We start from the raw sequence: 24,934 nt of genomic DNA, 5'->3' as shown, positions 1-24,934 counted from the left end.
TTTCTGCAGTGCATCTTGTAAATCGTACATACTGTTGCTATTGAGTGTCAGTGGTGGGGGGGGAGTGGATGCTTTTGGATATGGTGTCAATCAAGTAGGCTGCTTTATCCTAGATGGTATCAACCTCCTTGAGTGTTGTTGAAGTTGTACCCATCTAGGCAAGTGGGAGTATTCCATCACACTCTTGACTATACCTTGTAGATGGTGGACAGGTTTAAGACACTACCACCTTCCCCAGGGATGCACAACAAATGCTGGCCCACCAGCAATGCCTACAGTCCCTGAATGTTTTTTTTTAAATGCATATGTATCTGTATGATAGCTATAGCCGGTATCAACATTGAAGTGGGACAGACTAAGGATATTTCCATCTCCTTCCCTCCTAATCTCAATATCTGTACTGTTACACCTCCATTCTCATGCAGATTTATAGACAAAAAGATTTACAGAAATGGAAAAGCTTAGATTTTAGCTTCATTTGCCATGACGTTCAAAAGGACCAATTATTTATAACTGAATATGTAATATTGACCTCAACTATTTTTGCTGTCATTAAAGCTGAAGATGTTTGTGCGACAGATGAGGAGGCAGAAGCATATGTAAATGAAAAGCTCAAAATGACACCACCAGGCCTTCGTTTCATTTCATAATGAATTCGGTTTTAAAATAGATGTATTTTCAGATGTAATTTTGTAATCATGTTGGAGTAAAATGTGGAAATTAATAATTTGATTGTAGATCTATGTTAATGGGGGTCATGTACTTGGGAATTCTAAATATATTCTCAGCACTTCCCATAGCAACACTACAACCTTAATTTTGTTTTAAACCAATTCACTAACTTCACACAGGTTGTGTTTGAGCCATGTACTGATTTTATGTTTGGATTTGCCAAGCTATTACCTGTTGCTAATTCTTTGTTTTTTTTTTAAATTCAGTTTTGAAAATCATGTAAAACCCATATATTAAAATCCAGTGTCAATTTTTTAAATGTGTAAAATGTTGAACATCCTGTTTTGTCTTCAAGCTTACCAAGGTAGAATCAGAATCACAAATCCCATTGTTCGTCCATTACCAGTACAAGATTTATTTCTGCCTTAAAATTTCAGGAAGGCTTGAGGGATAAGGAATAAAAAGTATGCAGCAAACAATGTTTCCAGGTAAAATAACAGAATGTATACATATAGTAGTTTTAACACAATAAGGTACGTAAGGAGGGTCGAATAGGAGGCCATCAAGCAGAGCAGTGAAATAGTTGAGTTTAGAGATAGCAAATCAATAATTCAGCTGTAGTTGGACTGAGACATTGACAGGAAAGATAACACGTTACCAAGGGGAAAATAAGCATTCTTTGAGGTGAGCATAGATAGAGAGTCAAGCTTTCAGCTTGAGCTAATTTGGGTTACATAATGCACAGTTACAAATGCTCAGGTTCAGTTTAAGACAGTGGTCATGGGAAGGTGGGGTGAAATCAATGACTATGGAAAGAAAAAATGGGAACTGAATGCAATTACTTTGCTTTTCCAAGTATCTATTTGGAGTAACTTTTGTCTTATCTAAGACAGGATGATAGGCAAACAGTCAAATACCATAGTCTGAATGGAGGGGTTCGGAGAGTTGATGTTAAGATAAAGCTTGTTGTCATCAGTATTTTATACATGTATAAAAATGTGTGTATGTATTTTATGTATATTATATGAAACCTAGGGGCTCTTGTGATGCTGTGGTAGTGTCTCTTCCTCTGAGCCAGGAGGCCTGGCTTCAAGCCCCACCTGCTCCACAGGTGTGTGATAACATATTTGAACAGGTTGATTAGGAAAAATATATAGACAGAAAATGATGGGCCCTCTGGTGCTGTGGTAGTATCCCTACCCTTGGACTAGGAGGTCTGGGTTCAAGTCCCACCTGCTCCAGAGGTGTATACTAACATCTCTCAGACAGGTTGATTAGGAAAAATAGGTTTAATAAAAGACAAGCAAACCCCGAGGATGCTTGTGGCACAATGGTAGTGTCCCTACCCCTGGTGTAGGAGATCCAGGGTCAAGTCCCGCCTGCTCCAGAGGTGTGTAATATTATCTCTGAGCAGGTTGATTAGAAAAATTGGTTAAATAAAAAAAAAATTAAAAAGGGCATAGAGGGGTTCTTGTGTCATGGTAGTGTTCCTACCTCTGAACCAGAAGACCTGGGTTTGTGTCCCAAGTACTTCAGAGGTATGGTATAACATGTGACTAAAAATACCTAGAGAGGGCATGAAAGGAGGAGATAAAGGAACTGGAGGAATGGGCGTGTTCAGGGCTTGGGCAGAGGGGTGACCTCAGGGAGGTTCGCCTTTGAGGGGAGGAAGAAGTAGGAAATGTGAAGACGCAGCTAAATGAATGCCCTCAATCTTTGTGATGAAAATGGTTGTGAGCTCCTTACAGTATTAGCAGGAGGTGAGGCTAGAGGCAGGGACGAGCAGTTCAATGAATTTTGACAGTGGAGAAATCATCATTGGAATTAAAAGGAAAATATAAAGGTCTGCTTAGTCCTATAAATGATTGTTGCTATTGTATAGGTCGAGATAAATTTTACTTTATTTGGTGAACTTGACAGCTAGGTAGAGTGGCGGAGCAATTCACACCTGCTTTAAATGCTAATGAGCATTGAGCATCTTTCTTCTGAAGATAAGAGTGTAATCTTGAAAATTATGACACAACAAGGACATCAAGGTGATCAGAAATGTTCTTTCCTGTGAGCCGTCCTCCAGAAGTGGCACTTTTATCTGAAGACAGGTGTGCCTAGAGATTGTGGAGGCACATGAAATAAGAGAATAATATATTGGTGCTGATTCTACTTATTTGATTAGTTGGCTAGCTAACCTTGTCAGTGTGGCTGGGGATGTAAACCCAGGTGCTATTTCTCAAGTGGCGCTTTGATATGATTCATCCAACTGAATCATGGAAAGAGGTCACGTGAAGGCAAAAGCTGGACAAGAAAGCAATCTTTTTTTATTTAAGAAAAGGAGGAATTTGTTTTTGGAGGAATAACGAATCAAGCAGAATTTTTATTCCTGCTTTCTACTGTGATGAGCCATATATATTTTGGCTCTTGACAAGTAGTAGTTTTGATTTTTTAAAATTTTAAACAACCAATGATAAAGGATCTTTGAAAAATGTAATGTTTTTGGCACTATATCAAACTCTGATAAGATCACATTTGTTAACATAAAAAAATTACTTTCAAAGATAAATTTCCAATCCCGATTGATTGCACGAATAGAATGGCAATGAAGGGATAAGAATTGATAATGTCACTTATTGCTTTAATTAAGTCCCATCCTTTCCCAACAGTCTGATCTTATCAGCCTTTTGCTGCATTAAGACATTAAGTGATCTCCAATTGACTGCATCTCAATCAGTCGGCTTGGACTCCGTGGAATACCAGCAAGAAAACATTTACACATTGTCTCTGCCTCTGTCTGTGGAATTCTTTCCTCTTATCATCACCTAGAACTCTGCCCTTTGCCCTTTGTATGAAAAGATGCCTGAACAAGAGTTTCCTTCAGTTTTTAAGTCAAGTACCTGGAAGTTGGATAGTAGGGAAGAGCTTGACTTTGTCTTGGCACTTGCTAAACTCTCTCAAACTTTGCATTCTTAGCCATCAGCTGGAACTATTCCATTTAAGAGAGGTTTGTCCATGTTACAATTGCATCATCAATTGTATAGCACCTTGCAATACAGTAACACTAAAGGAGAAAGTATTCCAATAATGGGGTTTGGGGAATTGAAGGAAGGAAGAAGTAAGTGAGATAAATAAAAGAAAAGATGACATGTTGAGAAAGTTGGGGCGGATGTTCAAAAGCTTGGCCAAAATGATGGGTTTTGAGAGAGTTTATAGAGGCAGAAGGAGCTATGGAAATGCAGGAACTTTTAATGAATTTTTCAGAGAGGTCCAGAAAGTAGGACTGAAAAGAGTAGAGACTGAGGAAGTGATAAAAGGCAGAAGAAGGTGAGATATGGATATTGAAAACAAGATACAAGATTAAATGTGCATGGAACAGAGAGCCATTATTGGACTCAGGGCATGGAGTAATGGGTGAGTGGAAATTAGAAAAGTTGGGGAGGGTGTAAGTGTCTTTATAGGTATATTCTAATTGCCCTGTCAGGTCAGCTGTCACCAACGTTAAAGCATAGACATTGTTCCCACTACTTAAGTTATTTGATTATGTTGCCTTCTCCCCAAATACATGCAACAATAAGTTTGTTTTCAGAAGCAAATGCATTAAGGATGTGAATATCTCAAAGTAAGATATGTTTTATCTTCATTGGAAAACTATTGATTCAAACTGATTTTGTTACTTGTCTGTGACGAGAAGAAATGTTAAAACAGATATACATGCCATTCTCCCTTCATCACACAGCGAGTTAATTCACTGCCTCCTAGATTCAATTCCCAATATGATCAGGCTACCATAAGTTGATCTTGACATTCATGTGTTAATGAAGAAAAGTCAGCCAGGATTACCACTCCTGTCTGTCAGAGAGGGAAGAGATTAATCATGTGTCTTACGTCCACTCACCATTCTCTGACATGATGATTTGCCAGCAGTCATTATTAGAATGTTCATCTGAATACTAGCTAACACATGAGATATCGTCACTTAAGCCATGCTAGGATTCTGTGCCTTTTTGAGCAGAGTGTAGACAATTGCCACACAACATCTGTAGCATGGGAGGCAAAATAAATTTCCCAGCCTGTAACTTGGATTTTCTAGGTATTCCATAGCTCCAGAGCAAACGTAAAACAGTTGTGGCCTCAACTGTTTAACTTTAATGAAAGAGACACCTCACTGCAGTAAACCATTGGAGCAGCCTATTGAAGCAGGATATTGCCTGCTAGTTAAAGGAAAAAGTGACTATTTCTCTTTAAAATTCACTTAAAATTCTCCTAAAGCTAACACTTACTCAATTCAAAAGGGGGAGTACTTTAATGAAAGACAAATTCCCTGTAACCTCAAAATCTTTAATGCTAGAAGCAATGTGTATTGTTTTCACATTCTGTGCCTAATACAGAGCTTGTACTGAATTCCTACTAGTTACATGTTGTCACAAAATTAAAAAAAGTTATTGTGATAGTAATTAGATAATGAATATCATCTTCTATTATAACATCCAATTCTTGATGACCTTTCCGTTATTCTCAGATCTGTGATGATTGACTGACCAACTTGACAATCTATAACAATTTAAAACAAAGCAATTAGTCCTATGACAACAAGGTGCAGGGCTGGATGAACACAGCAGGCCAAGCAGCATCATAGGAGCAGAGAGGCTGATGTTTCGGGCCTAGACCCTTCATCAGAAAAGGGGGAGGGGAAGGGGGTTTTGAAATAGTCAATTAGTCCTATCTTCATTTTGTTCTCTCTGGATAAATGTGGAAGAAACTAATCATAAAACTTATTCTAGCTATATTTTCTATTTTTCCAATGACTTCCTAGATTTTTCAATGCAGTGTTGCTGCAGCTTAAGTGCACCGATCCAATTGATTATTGAATGTTTGGCCCCAGTTGTAACATGAGTGGCTCCAATATTTAATTGGAAGCACAAACTCAAGTTCAGTGTTCCTTGCAGTTTGTTTCAACACTGGTCTGCATGATAAGCTTCCTGGAAAAACCCAGCAGGTCAGGCAGCATCTGTGCAGACAGAGCAGAGTTAATATTTTGGATATAGTAGTCTTTCTTCAAAACCCTTCTTCCAGTTCTTGTTCTTTTTTTAATCAATTTCCTTTTGGGTTTGGCATCATTTGCATGGTAGCAACCAATTGAGGACCTGAGATGTGCAGTTTCAACTCCACTATTCACTAGTTCAGTCCTGAAAAGGAACTTTGAGTTTGAAATTAGAAACAAGAACAGACCATGTATAATAACTGATTCCAGACATACACAAGTTGTTCCTGGACATGAGAAGCTGGAGAGAGAGGTTCCTTCCTTTGGGTTATTATGTGTCTGGACATGGGTGGAGGTCAACAGAAGAAGCACAGCTTTCTGCTAGTCGATTCAATGCATATATTGCTCCATTGACCTAACCAGCGTGAAAGATGTATGGCTGCTGCATCAAACTGTCTCAATGTATTTCTAGTTGACCAATTCTACATGTTATATAGGCAACTTGCCCCTCTCAAGCAGGTTGAAATCAACCTATTGGCTCGAGTCAAATCCTCACGTTGGCAGGCTGGAGTCAGTTTCCCAATGCACCATAGCCAGTTTTAGGTAACCACCTTTGCAAAACCCCACAGCTGTTTTTGTTCACAAGCAGGAATTGCTGGAGAAACTCAGCAGATCTAGCAGTATCTGTGAAGCAAAAGAGAAGTGTTCACTGTACTTTCACTCCACAGATGCTTCCAGCAATTTCTGTTTTTGTTTTAGATTTTCAGCAATCATAACTCTTTTGTTTTTTTTTCTTTCATTGTTTTCATTATTGTCTGTGACAACTCTCCTAGCCATTATGCCCCTGTCCTGTAGAGTTTCATCCCCTAAATTCCTACAGCATTTCATTCTAGTACTTTTTATTCCCTCATGGAATGTGAATGGTGCTGGATGGATGTTGTTGGCCATGCCCAGTTGCTCTTGAGAAGGTGGTAGTCAGCTGCCACCTTGAACCACTGCAGCCCATGTGCTGTAGGTTGACCCACAATGCCCTTAGGGAGGGAATTCAAAGATTTTGACCCAGTGACAGTGGAGGAAGGGTAATATATTTCCAAGTCATGATAATGAGTGGCATAGAGGGCAACTTGCAGGTGATGGTGTTTATTTACAGATCCTTTTCTGCTGAATGCGTGCTACCATTAGGAGGTTAGAGCTATTGTTTTGTTGAAACTCAATGTAGAGTTTAATCAACAGAGAATTGAAGTCTGTCACTGGTAAACGGACCCCACCCACCCACCTTTGTCCCCACTTGTATTTCATATTCTGGTAGTGACAGAGGTTAATGGAGAGAACTGGACCATGTTTTAGCCCCAGTTTATGGAGATTGTCTCCCAGATCCCTCCCACCAGCCTATTAGATAGTTTCACCTTTTGCTGTTCATGCTTAATTTCTCTATACTCCTTCTCCCCTGATCTGCTGCTACGCCGCAGTCCAGTTATACACTCAGCTTTGCCTAAATGCTGTACTTAGCTTTAACTCCTCATGTGCAATGTTACAGGGGATCATCCAGCATTATAATGTCTTGTGCTCATATGATCAAAATTCAGCTACTCTGTACAGATGTTGTCAGGTATTGCATTGCTACGTTTCTATATTGTGGTTTTCCAGTGATTACAGTACATTCAAATCCTAATACTCTTCTATGTTTTGCAGTTTACCATTACGATTTTGGGTCAACGTGATTAAGAACCCACAGTTCGTGTTTGACATTCACAAGAGCAGTATCACAGACGCATGTCTATCTGTTGTGGCACAGACATTCATGGACTCTTGTTCAACATCTGAACATCGACTCGGCAAGGACTCCCCATCAAATAAATTGCTATATGCCAAGGATATTCCCAACTATAAGAGCTGGGTTGAGAGGTTAGTGTATACTGGCATCAACCCTGGGTCAGTATTTATCAGGCTTCATTCATGGCTAAAGAATGTGGCAGGAGTTATAACTGATAACATGGGGATTGAGTGCTGCGTAATGGAAAATGTTTGTTAGCTGGTGCCATTAACAGATTGAAACTGACATACTGCAGCTAGAAATGGAGCTTTGCCATTAAACCCTGTTGTTGCAAGCTTTTCACCAGAGCAAAGTGAATTTTACTGATCTCGATTGAAGTTCCATTATATTTATTAGAACAGTTTCAAAACTCACTGTAATGAACCACTAATGCAATTTTTTTTTTTAAACAAAGTGCTTTGACAGTCCCTGGGCGTTTGGAGTAACCAGGTTTAACTGTTTAAATTAAGTTGACTTCAGGTTCAGTATGTAATGCAAAACTATTATTTTGTACATTGCATGGTGCTATAACATCCTGAGGTTCAGCTTTTTCTCTCAATGTATTTGCACACCAGCGTTCTGCCATTTAAGTTAATGGGAATTCTGACATTTTCACTGAATATCCCATTCAACAAAATTATGAAAATTCAAAATCCATTCTTTTAACTGCTTCACAGCATCGTGTTCCATTGTAACCAGAATGACTTCTGATTCAGTCCCTAAGCAACAGTGGCAAAGCAAAATGCTATCATTGAGGATTTCCAGCAACCAGTTGATGTTTTGAGATAACTATGACTCCTGTTCTGCTATTTCCAGCATTTTCTGTCTTTAATTGGTGCCTATACATATGCTGATTCGAGCATAAAATGGGGTTGACATTATTTAGATTTTCATTGCTCTTTTCGCTATATGTTAGTCCTCCAAAATCGAATGAGAAATAATAACTTTTGAAAGGAGAGAATATTTGGCAGAAGTTTATTTTTTATTTCACTACAGTCCGCATTAATCACTATAAGTACTACAGACTTGCCATTCAGGAAGATTTGGGCTGGTTATTGTTAGTTTTAATCAAAATTATTAGCAGTGTAAATTGTATTTCTTTGTTCCTAAATGGAGATGACTTGCATGAGAATGTTGCAAAGCACTTCCTGACTCTGTGGGAAAGCTTATGTCGGTGGGCTTTTGGCTTCAAGAAAAAAGTTGCTTCCTCATTTGTCTTGGTTTGCCATAAATGTGTCTCACCCACTCATCAAGTACATTAACATTGGCTTCAAAAGCTTTGGGTTGCCTGTGATCAATTAATCGACATTTCAAAATGAATAAGGGACATGAAAGATTCAGAAATGGGGATTAATTAGTGAATGAAAGTAGCCCCGTATTCCCCATTCAAATAACTAGAAGGGAAAGCTCTGAAAGCTGCTGACAATGTGATTTCATTTGGTGGAGCGAGGGCATTCTAGATGTCTGGGGGCAGTTTTCATTGTTGTCATTAATCACAGTTGTATTCTGCGGCTGCACAATTTTTTTTCCCATTTGTATGCAAATGTGGCCAAGGGCAGTGTCTGCTTGGATTCTCTTTCCCTATTTGTCAGTGCACATGGCATAAAATGATTCTTATGGGGTTTATGTCAATGGTCTGTTTGCCCACAATTGATTCTTTGACTCTCTGCTGTCAACAGACCAAGTATTATCTGTGTGACCACATTTGTACATAAGACATTCCTCGTGCAGCAATAGATCTCCCGACTCTGGGTAGAAACTCAATATTTCACGGTCGGTAACAGGCTCTTCTAACTTCTTTTAACATTGCACCTTACTCGTGGAAAAGTTCAATGCTCCGACTCACGTGGCTGAATTTGGCTGCAGAATCCATTTGCACGTGATTAGTAGATATTGACCAACGTGTCTCTGCGCCAAAATAAAGTTGATCTTCGTACAACTCTTTTGGTTCATTTACCTTTCGCACTTCCACATGGTGAATAAGTAACTGATCTTGAGTGTTACTGCTTACATTATTGCAAACAGGCTGCCTGTGAAACACATTTCTTTTCTTTTTAAAGGTATTACGCTGATATTGCCAAAATGTCCGCAATTAGCGATCAAGACATGAATGCTTACCTGGCAGAGCAATCCCGTTTGCACGTCAATGAGTTTAACATGCTAAGTGCATTGAACGAAATCTACTCTTATGTGACCAAATACAGTGAAGAGGTCAGTATTCAAAATGCTTCAGAATTCTCTGACCAGTGTACTGGCTTGAGGATATATGACCTGGTGTAAGTTTAATAGTTCGCCAATTGTCAGTAAACATTGATGTAATTAATGATATTTGCAACTCTACCATACTCCTCCCACTCACCCCCTTCTCCCTGCACCCCCCCCCGCCAAACCATCACCACCCAAATATTATACCACTGAGTTTTGAAAATGCCTGCACACTTTGTCACACAAAGATCGATTTTTAACATACATTTAACATTAATTTTTACCTGTACAGGATTGTTTGTTCTTGATTATATTTGAGTCCTGATTTTACACCAGTGGAGCATTAGTATTATCTGCCTTTCCTTAACTTAAAAGACTGTATTTTAACATTCTAGCTTATTTTCTATTAAATTTTCACTGTCTGAATTCATCACAAAGTCATCTTTACTTAGATTGTAAAACACCTTGGGACCTGGGGGACTGGCCCTGTCAATTATCCCCCTGACTGCTGTGCCATAGGAGCTAGATTAAACTCTGGGAGCCTTTACTTACCAGACTGTTTATGCTTCAGGAACATAATCGAAAACTTAGTAATTCAAGGATTGTTCTTTTTGTGGTGTTCTACTGCTGCTAATTTGAATGCAACAATCTCCTTGACTGGAGGAGGAATTAGAGTATCTGGCCTCAGAATCATTTCTGAAGTTGTTCTCATGGGGCTTCTATTGGGCCTTTAAATATGCATTGGTAAAGAAACCAACAGAAAGATAAAATCATTATTTCTCTGCACAAGTAAATGATGGTCCTTGTGGTACTTCATTAGCAGTGTTAATGAACATCATTTAATATGCTATCCACTGACTCAGACTGTAATTTCGCCAGACAAACAGGTAGTAATATAGAAAAATCTCATTATTACAAATTATCACAGATCTCAACATTTTATGTTCGTTATCTGGAGTGTTGGTTTTGCATTAGCTATTCTTTAGTAGCATATTAAGCTTTTGAGTATCATTTGCACCAGAACAAAGCAAAATTATATTTTACTTCATCTGGAGACTACTGCACATAACGACCAGTGCTTACGTGCTTTGTAATCTGATAGATAATATCATTAGGAATGTTCAGACCATCTTTGCCTCAGTACATATACTATTATGGGTAAATTTTGACTTGCATATGAAAGTTGTATTCCAATTAAGGCTCTGGGAACACACTGTCCCTCACATTTAATTGTCACCCATGCTTCTAATCCTCCAACATCACATAAAGTCACTGTGGGAGACATGTGTTGCTCATAGTTTGCAATATTCTCTATTTGGATGCAAAATGTGAGTGTGTTGCTAATAATCTGCCAAAATTAAAGTGCTAAGACCACAACTAAACCAAAAGTAGGGTTGTATTTCAAAGGTGAAAAGCATGATCTGGAGAATTATCTTCAGTCTTTAAACTAATTTAGTTTCAATAGCACAATAGGTATGAGTGCAAGTTTAGAGACACTATTCCAATTGTCTGAGCGCACCATGAACAAAAATAGATTAATATACCCATCACTGTTCCTACTTGGCTTAATGAGTGCAAGACTTTTGTTTCTTCTCCCAGAAGACCATAACGAATGTTTCGGGTCCAGAAAGGCCACTGGACCCAAAACATTAACTCTGATTTCTTTCCACAGATGCTGCCAGACCTGTTGAGCTTTTCCAGCAGTTTCTGTTTTTGTTTCTTATTAGAAGCATCTGTGCCAGAGACACATCCTTGGCAGAGATAACAATCTTGTCCTATATTTTAAAGACAGCAAGTTATGTTGGAAGCTTTCCTTTTCAGTAGTTAATAAATTTCTTTGTTATAAAGTTATTGAACTTCAACTTTTTACACCAACTTGCTCAACTTAATATCTTGAAAACTTCAATCAGATAATCCATTAACTTAGTAATTTCGAAGAAGTGTGACTCTCTTTTATTAATCTCTCTCCTCCAAGGCCTTCTGAAGGCTCAGTGCCTAGAACTGCTTACAATGCTCCAGGTGTGCTCTCGCTAGGGTTTTGTATAGTTGAAGCATGATTTCTAACCCCTTGTGTTCTAGTCCTCTAGATACGAAGGCCAGCATTCCATCAATCCTTTTGATTATATTCTGTACTTGTTCAGAGTACCCAGACCCCTGTTCTGATGATGGTGATTTTTCATATCGGAGATTCTGAGATGAGCTCATTTTAAATTTTCATAAATGGGTTTGACTCATTTCTCATGTTTCCATTCTCTGCCCTCACCCTTACCAACAACCAGCTTCCTTTGCTCTCTCACTTCTAGTTTCACATCCACCTACTATTGCTACTATTTCTTGCTTGTACAATCAGATTGTCACTGTCAAGCACATTTTTTGTTTCCCTTCAACTAGTTCTTTTCATGCTGCAGTAGAGAGACATTCCAGTTCATCCCTCAGTTAGAAGTTCTGAACCAGACCCTCAAATACTGTTTTCATGAAAGACATTACTGTGTGGGACCTAAATTAAATCTGTGGAGCGGGAACAGAAGGAAACCAACAACAGGGTAGTTTAATTTCAAGGAGAAACCAAAGAACCAGGAATGTTTAAGATGAGATCTGTTGGAGGTATTCAGGTAGTGAGAGATGTTGATGATGTAACTGGAGAGGGAAATTTATTTCCAACATCAGGATGGCAGTATGTAAAAGTTCTAAACTTAACAAAAGAACAGTTGAAAAGATATTAGTTTCACCAACCAGATGTTCAGACATTAAATACTCTGACAGAAACATCAGTGGAAACAAAATCCTGATAGTTTAGAAGGGAAGTGGGTAAGCATTTTAGGGTACTCAGGGAAGGAAGCAGGAAGATGGGACTAAGTGAATAGTTCAGATTAGATTGGCAGCACAGATCCGATGAGCCAAATATTAAAATTATATTAAAACAAAGAACTGTGGATGCTGGAGGTATGAAACCAAGAAAAAGATAAATTGATGGAGAAATTCAGCAGGTCTTGCAGCATCTGTGGAGAGAAAACAGAGTTAACATCTTGAGCCCAGTGACCCTTCTTCAGCTGAACATCTTGGTAAAAATATTTTCCCTTGTTACGTTGGGACATGTGGAGTAGTGGGATAAGTATGAGGGTGCATTCCTCCAGCCTCAGTTGTAACAAGCTGAACAGGCTATTTTAGTGCTTTAACTGGTGTATCCCTATAAGCCCAAATAACATTCTCACAAATTGATAAATGTTGAAGTAGATAACTGTTTTATGTATCTACCAAAATATCCCATGAGGAATAAGGAAAAATAGAGTTCCTGAAGTTGCTGTGAACTTCCATTGCTTTGCATTTCCCTGTTCACCTGGTTTATCATTCCACCATGCATTCATCTCGAGCAACAACAGTGGATCACATTGTTGGTCTATTAGTGAATCTGAGTCACAGTTTCACACTATGGCTCCAAGAGGACAAGCCAAAATTCTCCTTGTGTTCAACCATACCCACTCACCTTTGGTAAGAAGTGTTCAAACAAACATAGACTCACTTTGGGTCTGTCTTCTTGTTTTTTGTACTGCTCAAGTGGTATCTTTTATAAGAATGCAGTTTTGATGATGTTGCCATCTCGCTTTTCTCTACCCCTTATTAGATAACTGCTGCCTTGGAGCAAGATGAGCAAGCACGGAGACAGCGTCTGGCGTATAAAGTTGAGCAACTGATTGTTGCCATGTCGCTAGAGAGTTGAGAGCAAAATTTTCAAGAATTCGTGGCTGAATAGTGAACTCAATGGAGAAAGTCATAAGACGGGGAGAGTAAAGCGTGGATCTTGTGATTAATTGCAATGTCCAAAGTTGCACAATATCAAGTGGCCGGCATGGCAGTTTATTTTCAAAATGTTTTGGATACCTCTCTATTTTGTTTCTCTCTGGTATGGCTGTGTTCAGAATACTACCTTTAGATGACTTGCAACCCAGGTGCGATGACCTTGATTACAATGGTTTATGTTTACAAAGAACAACCTTTGGGAGCTACAGCTATATTTGTGGTGTGTTTACTGATAATTTGAACAGGGGCTGATGCAAATGAACAATGCAGGCAGTTTTATGTGGCCATGAGCAAGAAAGGACATGTTTTCACCGTGCTACGGAATTCTACCTAACCCACTGTAAGGAGTAAACTTCAATCACAGCAGCAGCATGCACAATTGGATAACCAAAACCTCATCCACCAAAATGAGATTGGTTAGAGGCAGCAGTGTTTCCACTGCAACTTAGAAAGGAAGAACAGCAGACTTCACACATCAAGATGTATCTCTTGGGATCCAGAATCTTGCCTTTCTTAAATTAGTGCCATCCCTGCCTCATAACATTAAGGACATTAATGAACTTGACAATACTGATACAAATCATAAATGCACATATGGGGGACAAGCAGTCACCCCAAAGGTTTGTCAATTTTTTTTAATTTTAAAATGTGTATTTCTGTTTTTGTTTTAAGAAACAAAGTTTCATCAGTGCTGCTATTTAGCCAAACTCTTCCATATTGTAACAACAGTCAGTAACGGTCAATGTCAGGTTCATACAGGGCTTTCTTCTTTATTCTAACTTGCTGAATGTAATACCATGGCTCAGTAGGAAACTCAAAGAAATTGTACTGGAAGATCTGTCATCTTCACACATTCGATAATCCTGTAAATCACAATCATGTCATTTAGTGATTCCTACCACAGTGCGTAATTTCACCTTTACAAGACATTATATGTTTAATAGGTTTTCTACCAAACTGTGGTGTGAAATAAAGGAAAGGAAATTGGAGAAATTTCTCATCCTAGCTGGAGATTTGCTTTATTTTTTATCCTTTTCATCAAACCAAATCACCATGAAGGAGTTAACAAGCAAGATTATTGGTCAAGCTCCAGCTCAAGATGCAAGATTCCTCACCCGACATCAGTCACGTGTAGAATTCTACATCAGTAAAATCTGAATTAGGTGGTGTTGCTGAATAAAGAGGTGAAAATGAAACAGCTGTCAATCTACATGAGCAGTGCGGTTATCTTCAGTGAGAGCATCATAGAGTTATCAAGACATGGCAAATGACCTGATCATTTCAAGTCTGTTTCAAAGACAGCTATGTTTGTTGAATATCAGTATTGTTAGCATCCATGTATGTACGCTGGTGGATTTAGAAGCTGCCAGTCACGTAATTATGCTTTAGTTTTTGAGGTTTTGATTCTCCTCAGGTGACTGATGAGATCATGTAAGCCATCAGTATACCCTTTAGTGCATTTTTGCTGTCTTCTGTCCTCCTACCTTGGTCACTTATTATCCTTATCTCACTTTATCTTTGGAAAAATGGACAGATATGTCCCAGGCTTCTCCAATATTCTCATTGTGAGTACATTTATTGGTCAGCCTAGCAGAAGATGCCAGTTAGGAAACAAACCGGGAAGGACTGGCTTCTGACTCACATGAGATGCTTTGCTTTCCATTTACATTTGAATAAGTAAAGTTGAAACCTGCCAAATGTTGTAGCGCAGGCTATCTATAATTTAGAAGGAAGACCTAGGTGGTGTGAAGCAAGCATCCTGAGTGCTTTGCTACCAAAGATTTTATTTTAAATATTTTTGAATATGAATCTACAAAATGGGTACAGTCTCTTGACATCAAATATCTACAGCAATTGTGTAAAAATCTTTCCAAAACGGCTTTCTTTTTCCCATTTTGCATTGAAGAAACCAAAGGTTTTAAAAGTGCATGTCCTAGTGCCACAAAGTGTATAAACATTGTAAATATTGATCTTACCTCGTTGTGGGATGAAAAACCCAGAACTGCTTTTTATTGCTGTTGTGCTTGGTCCTCTAGTAATACAAAGATGTGGATAGTGTTATTTGCACTTTTGTGAGAAGATGTTCTATGGTGTTTTAACATGGTTCAATCTGATGTTTCTAATGTGTGGAGCAGTAACAAAAACAAAACAATATGATCATCAATATGGAGGATAGGTGGCACGTAATGTTTAACAATTTCATTTGGAAAATTGTACTCTTCATTTGTTCCTATCTCTGCTATTCATCGTAACCCAATATAATGCAGCACTTTGGAGGGAATAATGCCATAAGATAGGCTGAGAGAGGTTCTATAAGTCATGTCACGTTAAAAGGACACAGTCATGTTATTCCTGTGTGTCATTCAGAATTGCAATGTGTGGTTTAACGTTACAAGGATGAGATACTCCTTTGAAGAATAAAGGACACTGTATCTTCACTGAATCTCTGTCTTTTAGTGGCAGAATCAAGGAGGGGGTCATGAGCAGTGCAGCTGTGTATAGAAGGGCAAAGGAACTGACTTTTTGCAGCCTTGTATGGAATCTTCTAGGTTGTTGTGCAGCCACAAGGCTTACAGGGAACATTACTCATGATCTCCCTCAATCCCCCAAAACGCTCACATCCACTTTGAACAACTTCATACATCCGAACTTGGTCAAAACAACATGTACTTTGGCCGACAAAAACAAAGTTGCTGGAGAAGCTCAGCAGGTCTGGCAGCATCTGTGAAGGGAAAAACAGAGTTAACGTTTCGGGTTTGGTGACCCTTCCTCAGAACAATTTTGGCCATTTCATTTTAAAATTTCATGAAATGATACTGTCTTTTTGGTTCTGAAGCAAACAGCAACTTGCTATTGAAGGTATTGTCATAATTCTCCTGTCGTGTGCCATCTCACCTAAATCTGGATTTCACCCCCCCTCCACACACCCAAGTCTTTCATCCTTTGCTCCAATCCTGTTTTTTTTTTTAAATTCTTTGACAGGATAAGACAAAAAATAAAATTAAACTTGCTGACAAAGATCCAACTGGATATCGGGGTGAGATTTTAATTCCCTGAAAACCAATGCATTCATGCAGTTAAAATCAGGCTGCAAAGTATTGCACAATATTACACAGATCAGTAGGTGAAATAAATCATGATACCTCGGATATAAGATACCACTTATGTTTGGAGGGGAATAATGATTAGGAATTATGTTTTAAAAGTTGAGAACAGAACAAACGAAAGAAACAAACATGCCTCTCCTAAAAGTACAAATAGAAATTATTTCTGTCATAATTTGTGAATATGTTGCTACTTGAATGCAATAGAATATTTATGGTCCCTCAGCTGCAGAACTGGTGACTTTTCATGTTAAATTGTGTAATGTCATTTCTTTGATGAAGTATGTTTCTCCCATCACTAATTCTGTTCTAAAGGTGTTTCTAAAGGTCGGTATGTAGATATTTCTCACAACAATGACCAGTCTTCATAAGAAACAGTTTACTGTGGCTTTTGGGTTGCCTGTTGATTATAGGGTCACCCTACTCATAACCAATGTCCAATTTATAAGCCCTTTCCAACAATAATCACCAGATGGTGACCAAGAGTGGAGCCCAAATCCATGGAAACTGGCATAATAACACACAAACACCCTGAAGGCATTTAGCTAATTGAGACAGACCAGGGTTCAAACAGAAGATCTTATTTGTGTATTTAGTTCAATAGAGCGCCAGTTAAAGCATTTACCAAATAAGGCATTGACAAGACCATTGCTGAAATCTGTAACAAAACGAAATATAAAATTGTGTCCAATAGAATGAAATAGGTTGGTTGGATTAAAGAAATGTTTAGACTTGGATATGCATGTAACAGGACAGTTGTATCATTGCTTGGTTAAAAATTTGGAGCTTGATAACAAGCTGTGAATGTCAAGACCTTGTCACAAATTGGATCATACTGCATTAGCATGTTGAGTAGGTGCATTCAACTGTACATTGGTTTCTGGTTAAATTCTGGTTTAATCACAGCCCTCATTTAAGCAGTAATGGAGAAGCAGGGATACAGTAGCTTGCAATTAAGAACAATCAGTCAAGCTGCTTCTCAGTCACCACATACTGAGCAAGCATGCATTCGTTATTACCATTAAATTCATATCTTAACTGCATTTATTCTCGCATTTTCCAACACAAATTGGTGATTGACATTTCTTTAAGTATCCAGCAGGATCTTCAAAATAATATTTGTAATTCTTTAGGATGCTTTATGCAGAAAGTTTGCTCAAGAACTCAGATTCCAAGTTTGTTGATTCAGTGTGTCAGAAATTAATGTGAAATTGACATTTGGATCATTTGAAAAAAGGATAGTGTAGTGTTAACTGAAGTACAAGTAAAGGTATCTCAGTTACCTTACAGATATTCACAAAAGACTGGATAACCAGAATACAGAAAACATTGGAATGTTTTTGACCAGTATGAGAAAGAGAAACCTAAAACGAATTTAGGCAGGATAATTGCAACCAATGCTTTTCATAAGATTGTCAAGGTACAAAGACAGTGTAGTGATGTCACCTTTGAGTGATTAAATGCTGGATTACGTATGAAAATTGGGTGCAATTTTGTGTAACCCTTTTTACTCAATATTAGTAGAACTAAGGCAACTTCAGAAGAGCTTTATTATGCCATACAGTGGCAAAAGATCAACAAAGTTCCATGTAAGCCTGCATCCATAAATTTTCACTGGTTTCATCAATGGTTTGCCTTTTCAGTGTTCTATAGCATCAGTGGCTTCAATGTATCACTCAAATTTAATCTCTAACCTCCAACTCTGACGCTGCCTATCTCGCAATGAAACACTGGATTACTTCCAGTGAACCGGAGCAAAAAGGATAGAGTTCCTACAATGTCAGTTCAAACAAAAAAGCAAAATATGTGAGAAAAATATAGTAAACTATTTAAAATTGGTTCTGTTTGTTATATTGTATACTTATTGTAAATATGAATCACTCGTATTTTGCAAGCCGGAATCACTTTGTACTGTTGTTGTAGATAAATAAAGGTAACTTGATAAAACATTACCAAATATATTATTTCATTATCTCTTTGACTTTCTTTTGGATTCAAGGTGACATATTCATTCTGGACAATAGGTGGACATGCTGCAGCTAATGTGATAGCTGAGGGTGTGCTTCCACTATGACAACTACAAAGGCCACTGGGGGAAAAAAAAGCAATAGTTTTGTGGCTCAGGTTATGCATAGTTATTCTGTGTTGCAAAGTTTTCAAATTATTAAATTATTACCATTTTTAGTGAAAGCAAGTTTTAGAATTATGAAACAACCAGGCCTCTTCAAGGTTCGCTGTTTTAACAATTTCCAGATTCATTTCAGAGATGTGATATCTTGAGAGACCAGTAATGATCGTAATGACATGGTTTATGCTATTACATGCATTCATTTTCTTGGAAGTGGCAACAACAGGAATGGTTAAGCGACAATTGAACAAACTGACAGGCTTCAGAAATCATGAATCATTGTATTTCTCAAATATGAATTTAGGTAATTACTAACAAAACATCATGGTAGCATCCAGCTTCAAAAAAATGTGCTTTTTCAAAACTCAAGTAAAATTGCTCAGTATATCCAAAATCTATCATACTTTACCAAGGCCAATTCCTTCTACTTATACTTTGCACTTAGTTTCACTTGATCAGTGTGTTTTTAAGAAATGCAATGGGACTCCGTCTTATTGTTAAATGAAATGACTGGCCAACTTTATTAGGAAGCAATGGAAATGAGAAGGGTCGACGACCTACTCAAACTATTCACATGCCTTTTTGAGTATCGGAATCAAAACAAAATTCAGATACAATTTGTTTCTTTTTTGTTACTTTATTACACTCAAACTATTATTTAATCTGGCTGCCTATTCTTTTAATAAAAACAGTGTCAGCAATTTTTTTTTAGCTCCATCCAAATAAATCTGGAGAGAACGGGAACAAAATTTTGGGTTCAAGTCTCCTTCCAGTGTTTGAACATAAAGATCTGAACAACTGAGGGATTGCAGCACTGTCAGAGTGCCATCTTTCAGATGATGTATCAAACCAATACCTCATCTGTCCTGTCAGGTGGGTGAAGATGGTCAGGGTTCCCCATTCTCAAGTGCATTTGAGATAACAGGTGGCCCCTAAGATGAAATAAAAATGTTTATCTTTCTGGGATCCTGATTAATATTTATCCTTTGATCAACCTTGCTGCAACAAATCGTCTGGTCGTTATCACACTGCTATTTATAAGAGTTTGCTGAGTGCAAATCAACTACTGTGACTTTTGCATTTCAACAGCAACCACAAAAATGTTTCACTGGCTGCAATGTGCTTTGGGACATCTGGTGGTCATGAAAAGCACTATATAAATGTACGTCTTTCTTTTATCGACCCTGAAAGCAGCATTTTAAATATATTTAAACAAAAAAGAAATGAAACTTTGAATTAAAACTAGAATGAATGAGGAGCTGTGAAATAAGCAAAATAAAGTATCAATTGTTGTAAAAATTCACCTAGTTCACTAAAGTCCTTTAGGGAAAGAAATCTGCCATCCTTACCTGGTCTCGCCTATATGTGACACCAGACCCACGGCAATATGGTTGGCTTGTAACTGCCATCTGGCAATTAGGGATGAGCAATAAACATTGGCGTGGACAACAATATCCACATCTCATGAATGAATAAAACAAATTTTCTTTCCTATGCTCAGTTCAGGTTAGAAAAAATTGGAAAAGCTCTTTTAAATAATACAAATGTGATTACCTGAAGCTTGCTAGTAAAAACCAAAAGTGGTAAATTTTCATATTCCACCTGCAAAGGAAGGTGATTGTGATTGTTGGAGGACAGTCATCTTAGTTCCTCAGGACTAGAGTAATGTCCTAGTCCCAACTATTTTCAGCTGCTTCATCAATGACCTCCCGTCCATCATAAGGTCAGATGTTTGGGATCATTCGCTTCTCCTCTGACACTGAAGCAGTCCATGTTCAAATGCAGCAAGACCTGGATCATATTCAGGTTTGTGTTGACAAATGGCAATTAACAATGGCAATCTCCAAGAGAGAATCTAACCATTGCCCCTTGACATTCAATGGTAATACCATCAACATCTCGGGGATTACCATGAACCAAAAACTGAACTGGACTAACTGTATAAATACTATGGGGGCTCCCGTGCTCAGCAGCATATGTCCCTACCTCTGAACTAGAAGGCCCAGGTTCAAGTCACACCTTTCTTCAGAGATATGTAGCAACATCTCTGAGCAGATTGACTTAAAAAATCTACAAATACTGTGGCTACCAAAGGAGGTCAGAGACAAGGAAACCTACAGTGACTACCAACACTCCTTTCTTTTCAAAGCCTAACTATCATCTACAAGGAACAGTAAATACTGTTATGGAATCCTCCCCATTTGTTTAATGAGTGCCGCTCCAACCAACACTTGAAGTTTGACACTCCATGATAAATCAGCCGCTTGATTAGCACTACATTCAATCCCTGTAACACCAGCTCCCTGTAGCTGCAGTCTGTACTATCTACATGATGCTGTCCAGAAATTCACCAAAGATCCTTAGCACCTTCCAAACCCATGACCACTTCCATCTAGAAGGACAAGGCCAGCTGATATATGGGAACACCACCACCTGTGATTTGGAATTATATCACAGTTCCTTCACAGTCACTACCTTCCACATCCCTCCTTTTAATGGATGTGGCAACAGAGATAGTGAGGCATGGGTCAAAATATTCCACAACTTCCTGGATTCAACAGCAGATTGAAAACCAATAATATAATGCCCCTATTCAAGTGGAGACAGCAGGAAACTAGGAGCCAGTTAGCCTAGTATCTGTAATTGTACAAATGTTGGAGACTATTATTAAGGAAGAAATAGTGGCACATTTAAAAAAGTTTGAAATCACCTCAGTCCTACCGGACCCATAGAGTGTTCTCTCATTAGTGAGAGAGATGACTGGACGTGATTCAACTTGAGGGTCACCACACCTCAGGCAAAGGGAAAAGTTGAAAAGGAGAGTCCTTCATGGTAATGTCAGCCAGTGTTGGAACCAAACCTATGCTGTTAGCATCAATCTGCGTTGCAAACCAGCTGTCCAGCCAGTTGAGCTTTAACACAATTGAACAATGTCAACATAGTCTTTTAAAAGGGGAATTATGTATGACAGTTTTTCTAGAGGTTTTTGTGTATCTAACAAGCAGAGTTGATAAAGGGGAACTAGTAGATGTATTGTAGTTAGATTTCCAGAAGACAATCGACAAGTTCCCACATAAAAGATAGGAACTTATGGCACTGGGGACAATGTGTTAGCATGGAATGGGGATTATTTAACATACAGAAGACAAGGAGTAGAGATTTATGGGTCTTTTTCAGGGTAGACAGACATAACTAATGGATTGCCAAGGATCAGCCCCAAGATGTCAATTTTTTTGCTACCTATACTAATAACTTGGAAGAGGGAGCAGAGTGTAATGTACTCAAATTTACTGGCAGTTCAAAATAGGTAGGAGGATATGTAGCGATGAGGGCATATAGAATCTGCAAGGAGATATAGATAGAAAATATAAACAAAGAACAAGAGTAAACCACTCAGTCCTTCGAGTCTGCTCCACCACTCAATAAGATCATGACTGATCTGATTTTAACTTCAACTCTACATGCCTACATACCCCCGGCAAGCATTCACCCCATTGTTAGTCAAGAATCTATCTCTTCTGCCTTGAAAATAATCCAAGATTTTGCATCCACTGCCTTTTGAGGAAGGGAATTCCAAAGACACTCAGAGAAATATGTTTTCTCATCTCTGTCATAAACGATTGACCCTTATTTTTAAACTATGACTCCTAGTTCTAAATTTTCCTACCAGAGTAAACATTGTTTCAGCATCCTCTCTGTCGAGTTCCCTCAGGATATTGTATGTTTCAATTAAATTACGTCTGACTTTGAGTGAGGTTAAGTGAGTGGGTAAAAACTTGACAGATGGAGTTTCATGTAGTAATGTGTGAGGCCATGCAATTTGGTGGGAATAATCAAAAGGCAGACTTAAATGGAGAGAGACTGAATGAAAGTGTAGCACATAGGGACCTGGGTGTTATTGTGCATGTAAGACAAAATGATAGCATGCATGTGCAACAAATAATTAAGAAGACAAATGGAATTTTGACTGTTATGTGGTTAGATTTTAAAAGTAAGGTAGTCATGTTGCAACTTTATAGGGTGTTGGTCAGGATCCACCTGGAATACTATGTATGGTTTCGGTCCCCTTATTAAAGACAGGATGTGCTGACATTGAAGGTAGTTCAATAGCAATTCACTAGGCTGTGTCCTAAGATGAAGAGGTTGACTTAGAAAGTATGGCTGAACAGGTTAGCACTTTATTCATTAGACTTTAGAAGAATGAGGGGTGATCTTATTGAAACATAAAGGATTCTGAGGGTCTTCACAGGGTAGATGTTGAGATGATGTTACAAATGGGGAAATCTTAAACTAAGGGACATATTTACACAATAACGGGATACTTTAAACCGAGAGCCAAAGGAATTTCCTCTTTCAGAGTGTAGTGAATGTCTGGAATCCTCTACCCAAGAGAATTGTGGCAGCTGGATCATTGAAAGTATTTAAAGAGGAGGTAGGTAGATTTATGAAATATCAATGAGTAGAGAGCTATGAAGAGTTGGCATCAAAGAGGTGTTGAGGCCTTGGGCAGGTAGGCATGACAGGCTGAATGGCCTACTTCTGCTCCTATTTCTTGTGTTGTAACAACATGATAAGCTCACCAACACCAAATGGACTTCCAAGAAAGTCCATTTGGTGCCACCTTCTCCAGGAAATTTAGGCTGAGTAATAAATGCTGTTCCAGCCAGTGAAACCCACATCCCCTGAATAATAAGAAACATAGTCAATGTAGGATACAAACTTTTAGAGAAATGATAGGAGAACATCTATTATTGTACAACTTTAAGAAAAGCCCAGGTCGGATTTTGCTGTAGATTTATTTGCTGTTAGTGAGAATTGAACTTGAACATTTAGATTTTTCATTTTTTGTTGCATGGCTGTTTGCTGAAAATGTGAGCAAGGGAATGAGAATTTCAGACCTGCAAGACCAGGGCAAGCAATTGTATATCTCTGTAAACAACAGATTGACGACCTCAACAATTAACAGTTCAAGGACCTCTGTCAAAATATTTAATTGAGCAATAGTTAAGAAATGACAGTTCCAAAGAAAATACAGTTTAATAACTTTTCAATTACTTTATCGGAGAGTTAGGTTTTGAAATTCTCTTCCTCTTGCCAGAAATGATCAGTAACTTCTTTGAACAAAAGTGACTTCCTTCTTTATTCTGTTCAATATCCTTTCATATTGGATCACTTGTCGTGATTTGACATTCAGATGTACATCTTCCTCTGTTGTTAGTATCCTGAGGGTATTCTGTGGGCCTGAAGTTAACAATTAACTTGTTAATATTTCTGTAGCCATTGTGATTTCTTTTAAAGCAATTTTGTGGCCTGGTTTTAGAGTGAATGGGTTTTTGTGCACCACTGATGGAAGTTTTTGTTTGTCTTCAATTGTTTTGAGACTCATCAAGGTTCATAATGGACCTTCAGTATTCCACTACTATCCTTTCTTTCTCATTTAATGTAGCTGTAACATTTCCTGGGATTTTATGTTCTGGCCAGTTCAGTTTCATATTTAGATTTGGCATATCGAATCTCCCTCTTGACCACAGTTTAGTATAGTTCAAACTTAATCCAGAGGTCCTCTTTCTTTGAAGGATCATCATTCTAGCAAGAATGTTTAGCATGAGTGTATAGTTGGTGACTTTTGTCAGCCATGGAGCACTCCCCTTTCCAGAGTAGATCTGAAGAGGAATATGTAGATTTATAATGTAAACAACAAATGTTGGAGATCACAGTAGGTCAGGCAGCATCCATGGAGAGAGAGCAAGCTAATGTTTCAAGTCTCGATGACTCTTCACTTCATCTCTGTTGAACAGTCATCTAGACTCGAAACGTTAGCTTACTCTCTCTCCATGAATGCTGCCTGACCCGTTGTGATCACCAGCATTTGTTGTTTTCAGTACAACTTCCAGCATCTGCAGTAATTTGCTCCTATGTAGATTTAATAAGATGATCTATACATTCAGTAAATACCTTCCTATTCTTGCCGTCAGAGTTGATCTCAGGAGAATTGTTGAAAAACTGTTTTGTCATCTGCGCAGTTCAGTTTTTAAAGGCCTCAGTATTGACACCCTATCACTGCTGATCTTCCTTGGTGGTTTTCCATGTAGTAATGCCCTGACTGTACACTCACCCAATACTGGAATGTTAACCAATTATTACATCTTTATTGATTAAATTTTGTTTTAATACTAAAACCATAAATATGTTAATTAAGAGACATTTTAGTTAAACTCCTCAAATAAATAGGGTGTCTAATT

The 24,934-nt window shown here is 38.2% G+C and overlaps 1 protein-coding gene across 2 annotated transcripts in view; it reads left to right on the top strand.

Moving 5' to 3' along the window:
- LOC109934064 (plexin-A2) overlaps window positions 1-18,516 on the top strand; it is a 434,576-nt gene extending 416,060 nt beyond the window's left edge. For both annotated transcript variants that reach the window (XM_048612014.1, XM_048612015.1), the window contains 3 exons: window positions 7,337-7,549; window positions 9,518-9,668; window positions 13,285-18,516. In XM_048612014.1, coding sequence (XP_048467971.1) covers window positions 7,337-7,549; window positions 9,518-9,668; window positions 13,285-13,380 — 460 coding nt within the window. In that variant the 3' untranslated portion in view covers window positions 13,381-18,516. The remainder of the gene's footprint in view (window positions 1-7,336; window positions 7,550-9,517; window positions 9,669-13,284) is intronic.
- Window positions 18,517-24,934: the final 6,418 nt, after the last annotated feature.

Source organism: Rhincodon typus, chromosome 25 (genome assembly GCF_021869965.1).
Source record: "Rhincodon typus isolate 14 chromosome 25, sRhiTyp1.1, whole genome shotgun sequence".
NCBI lineage: Eukaryota > Metazoa > Chordata > Chondrichthyes > Orectolobiformes > Rhincodontidae > Rhincodon > Rhincodon typus.
The sequence above is the reverse complement of the archived record's forward strand: the minus strand, read 5'-3'. Positions and strand labels throughout refer to the sequence as shown.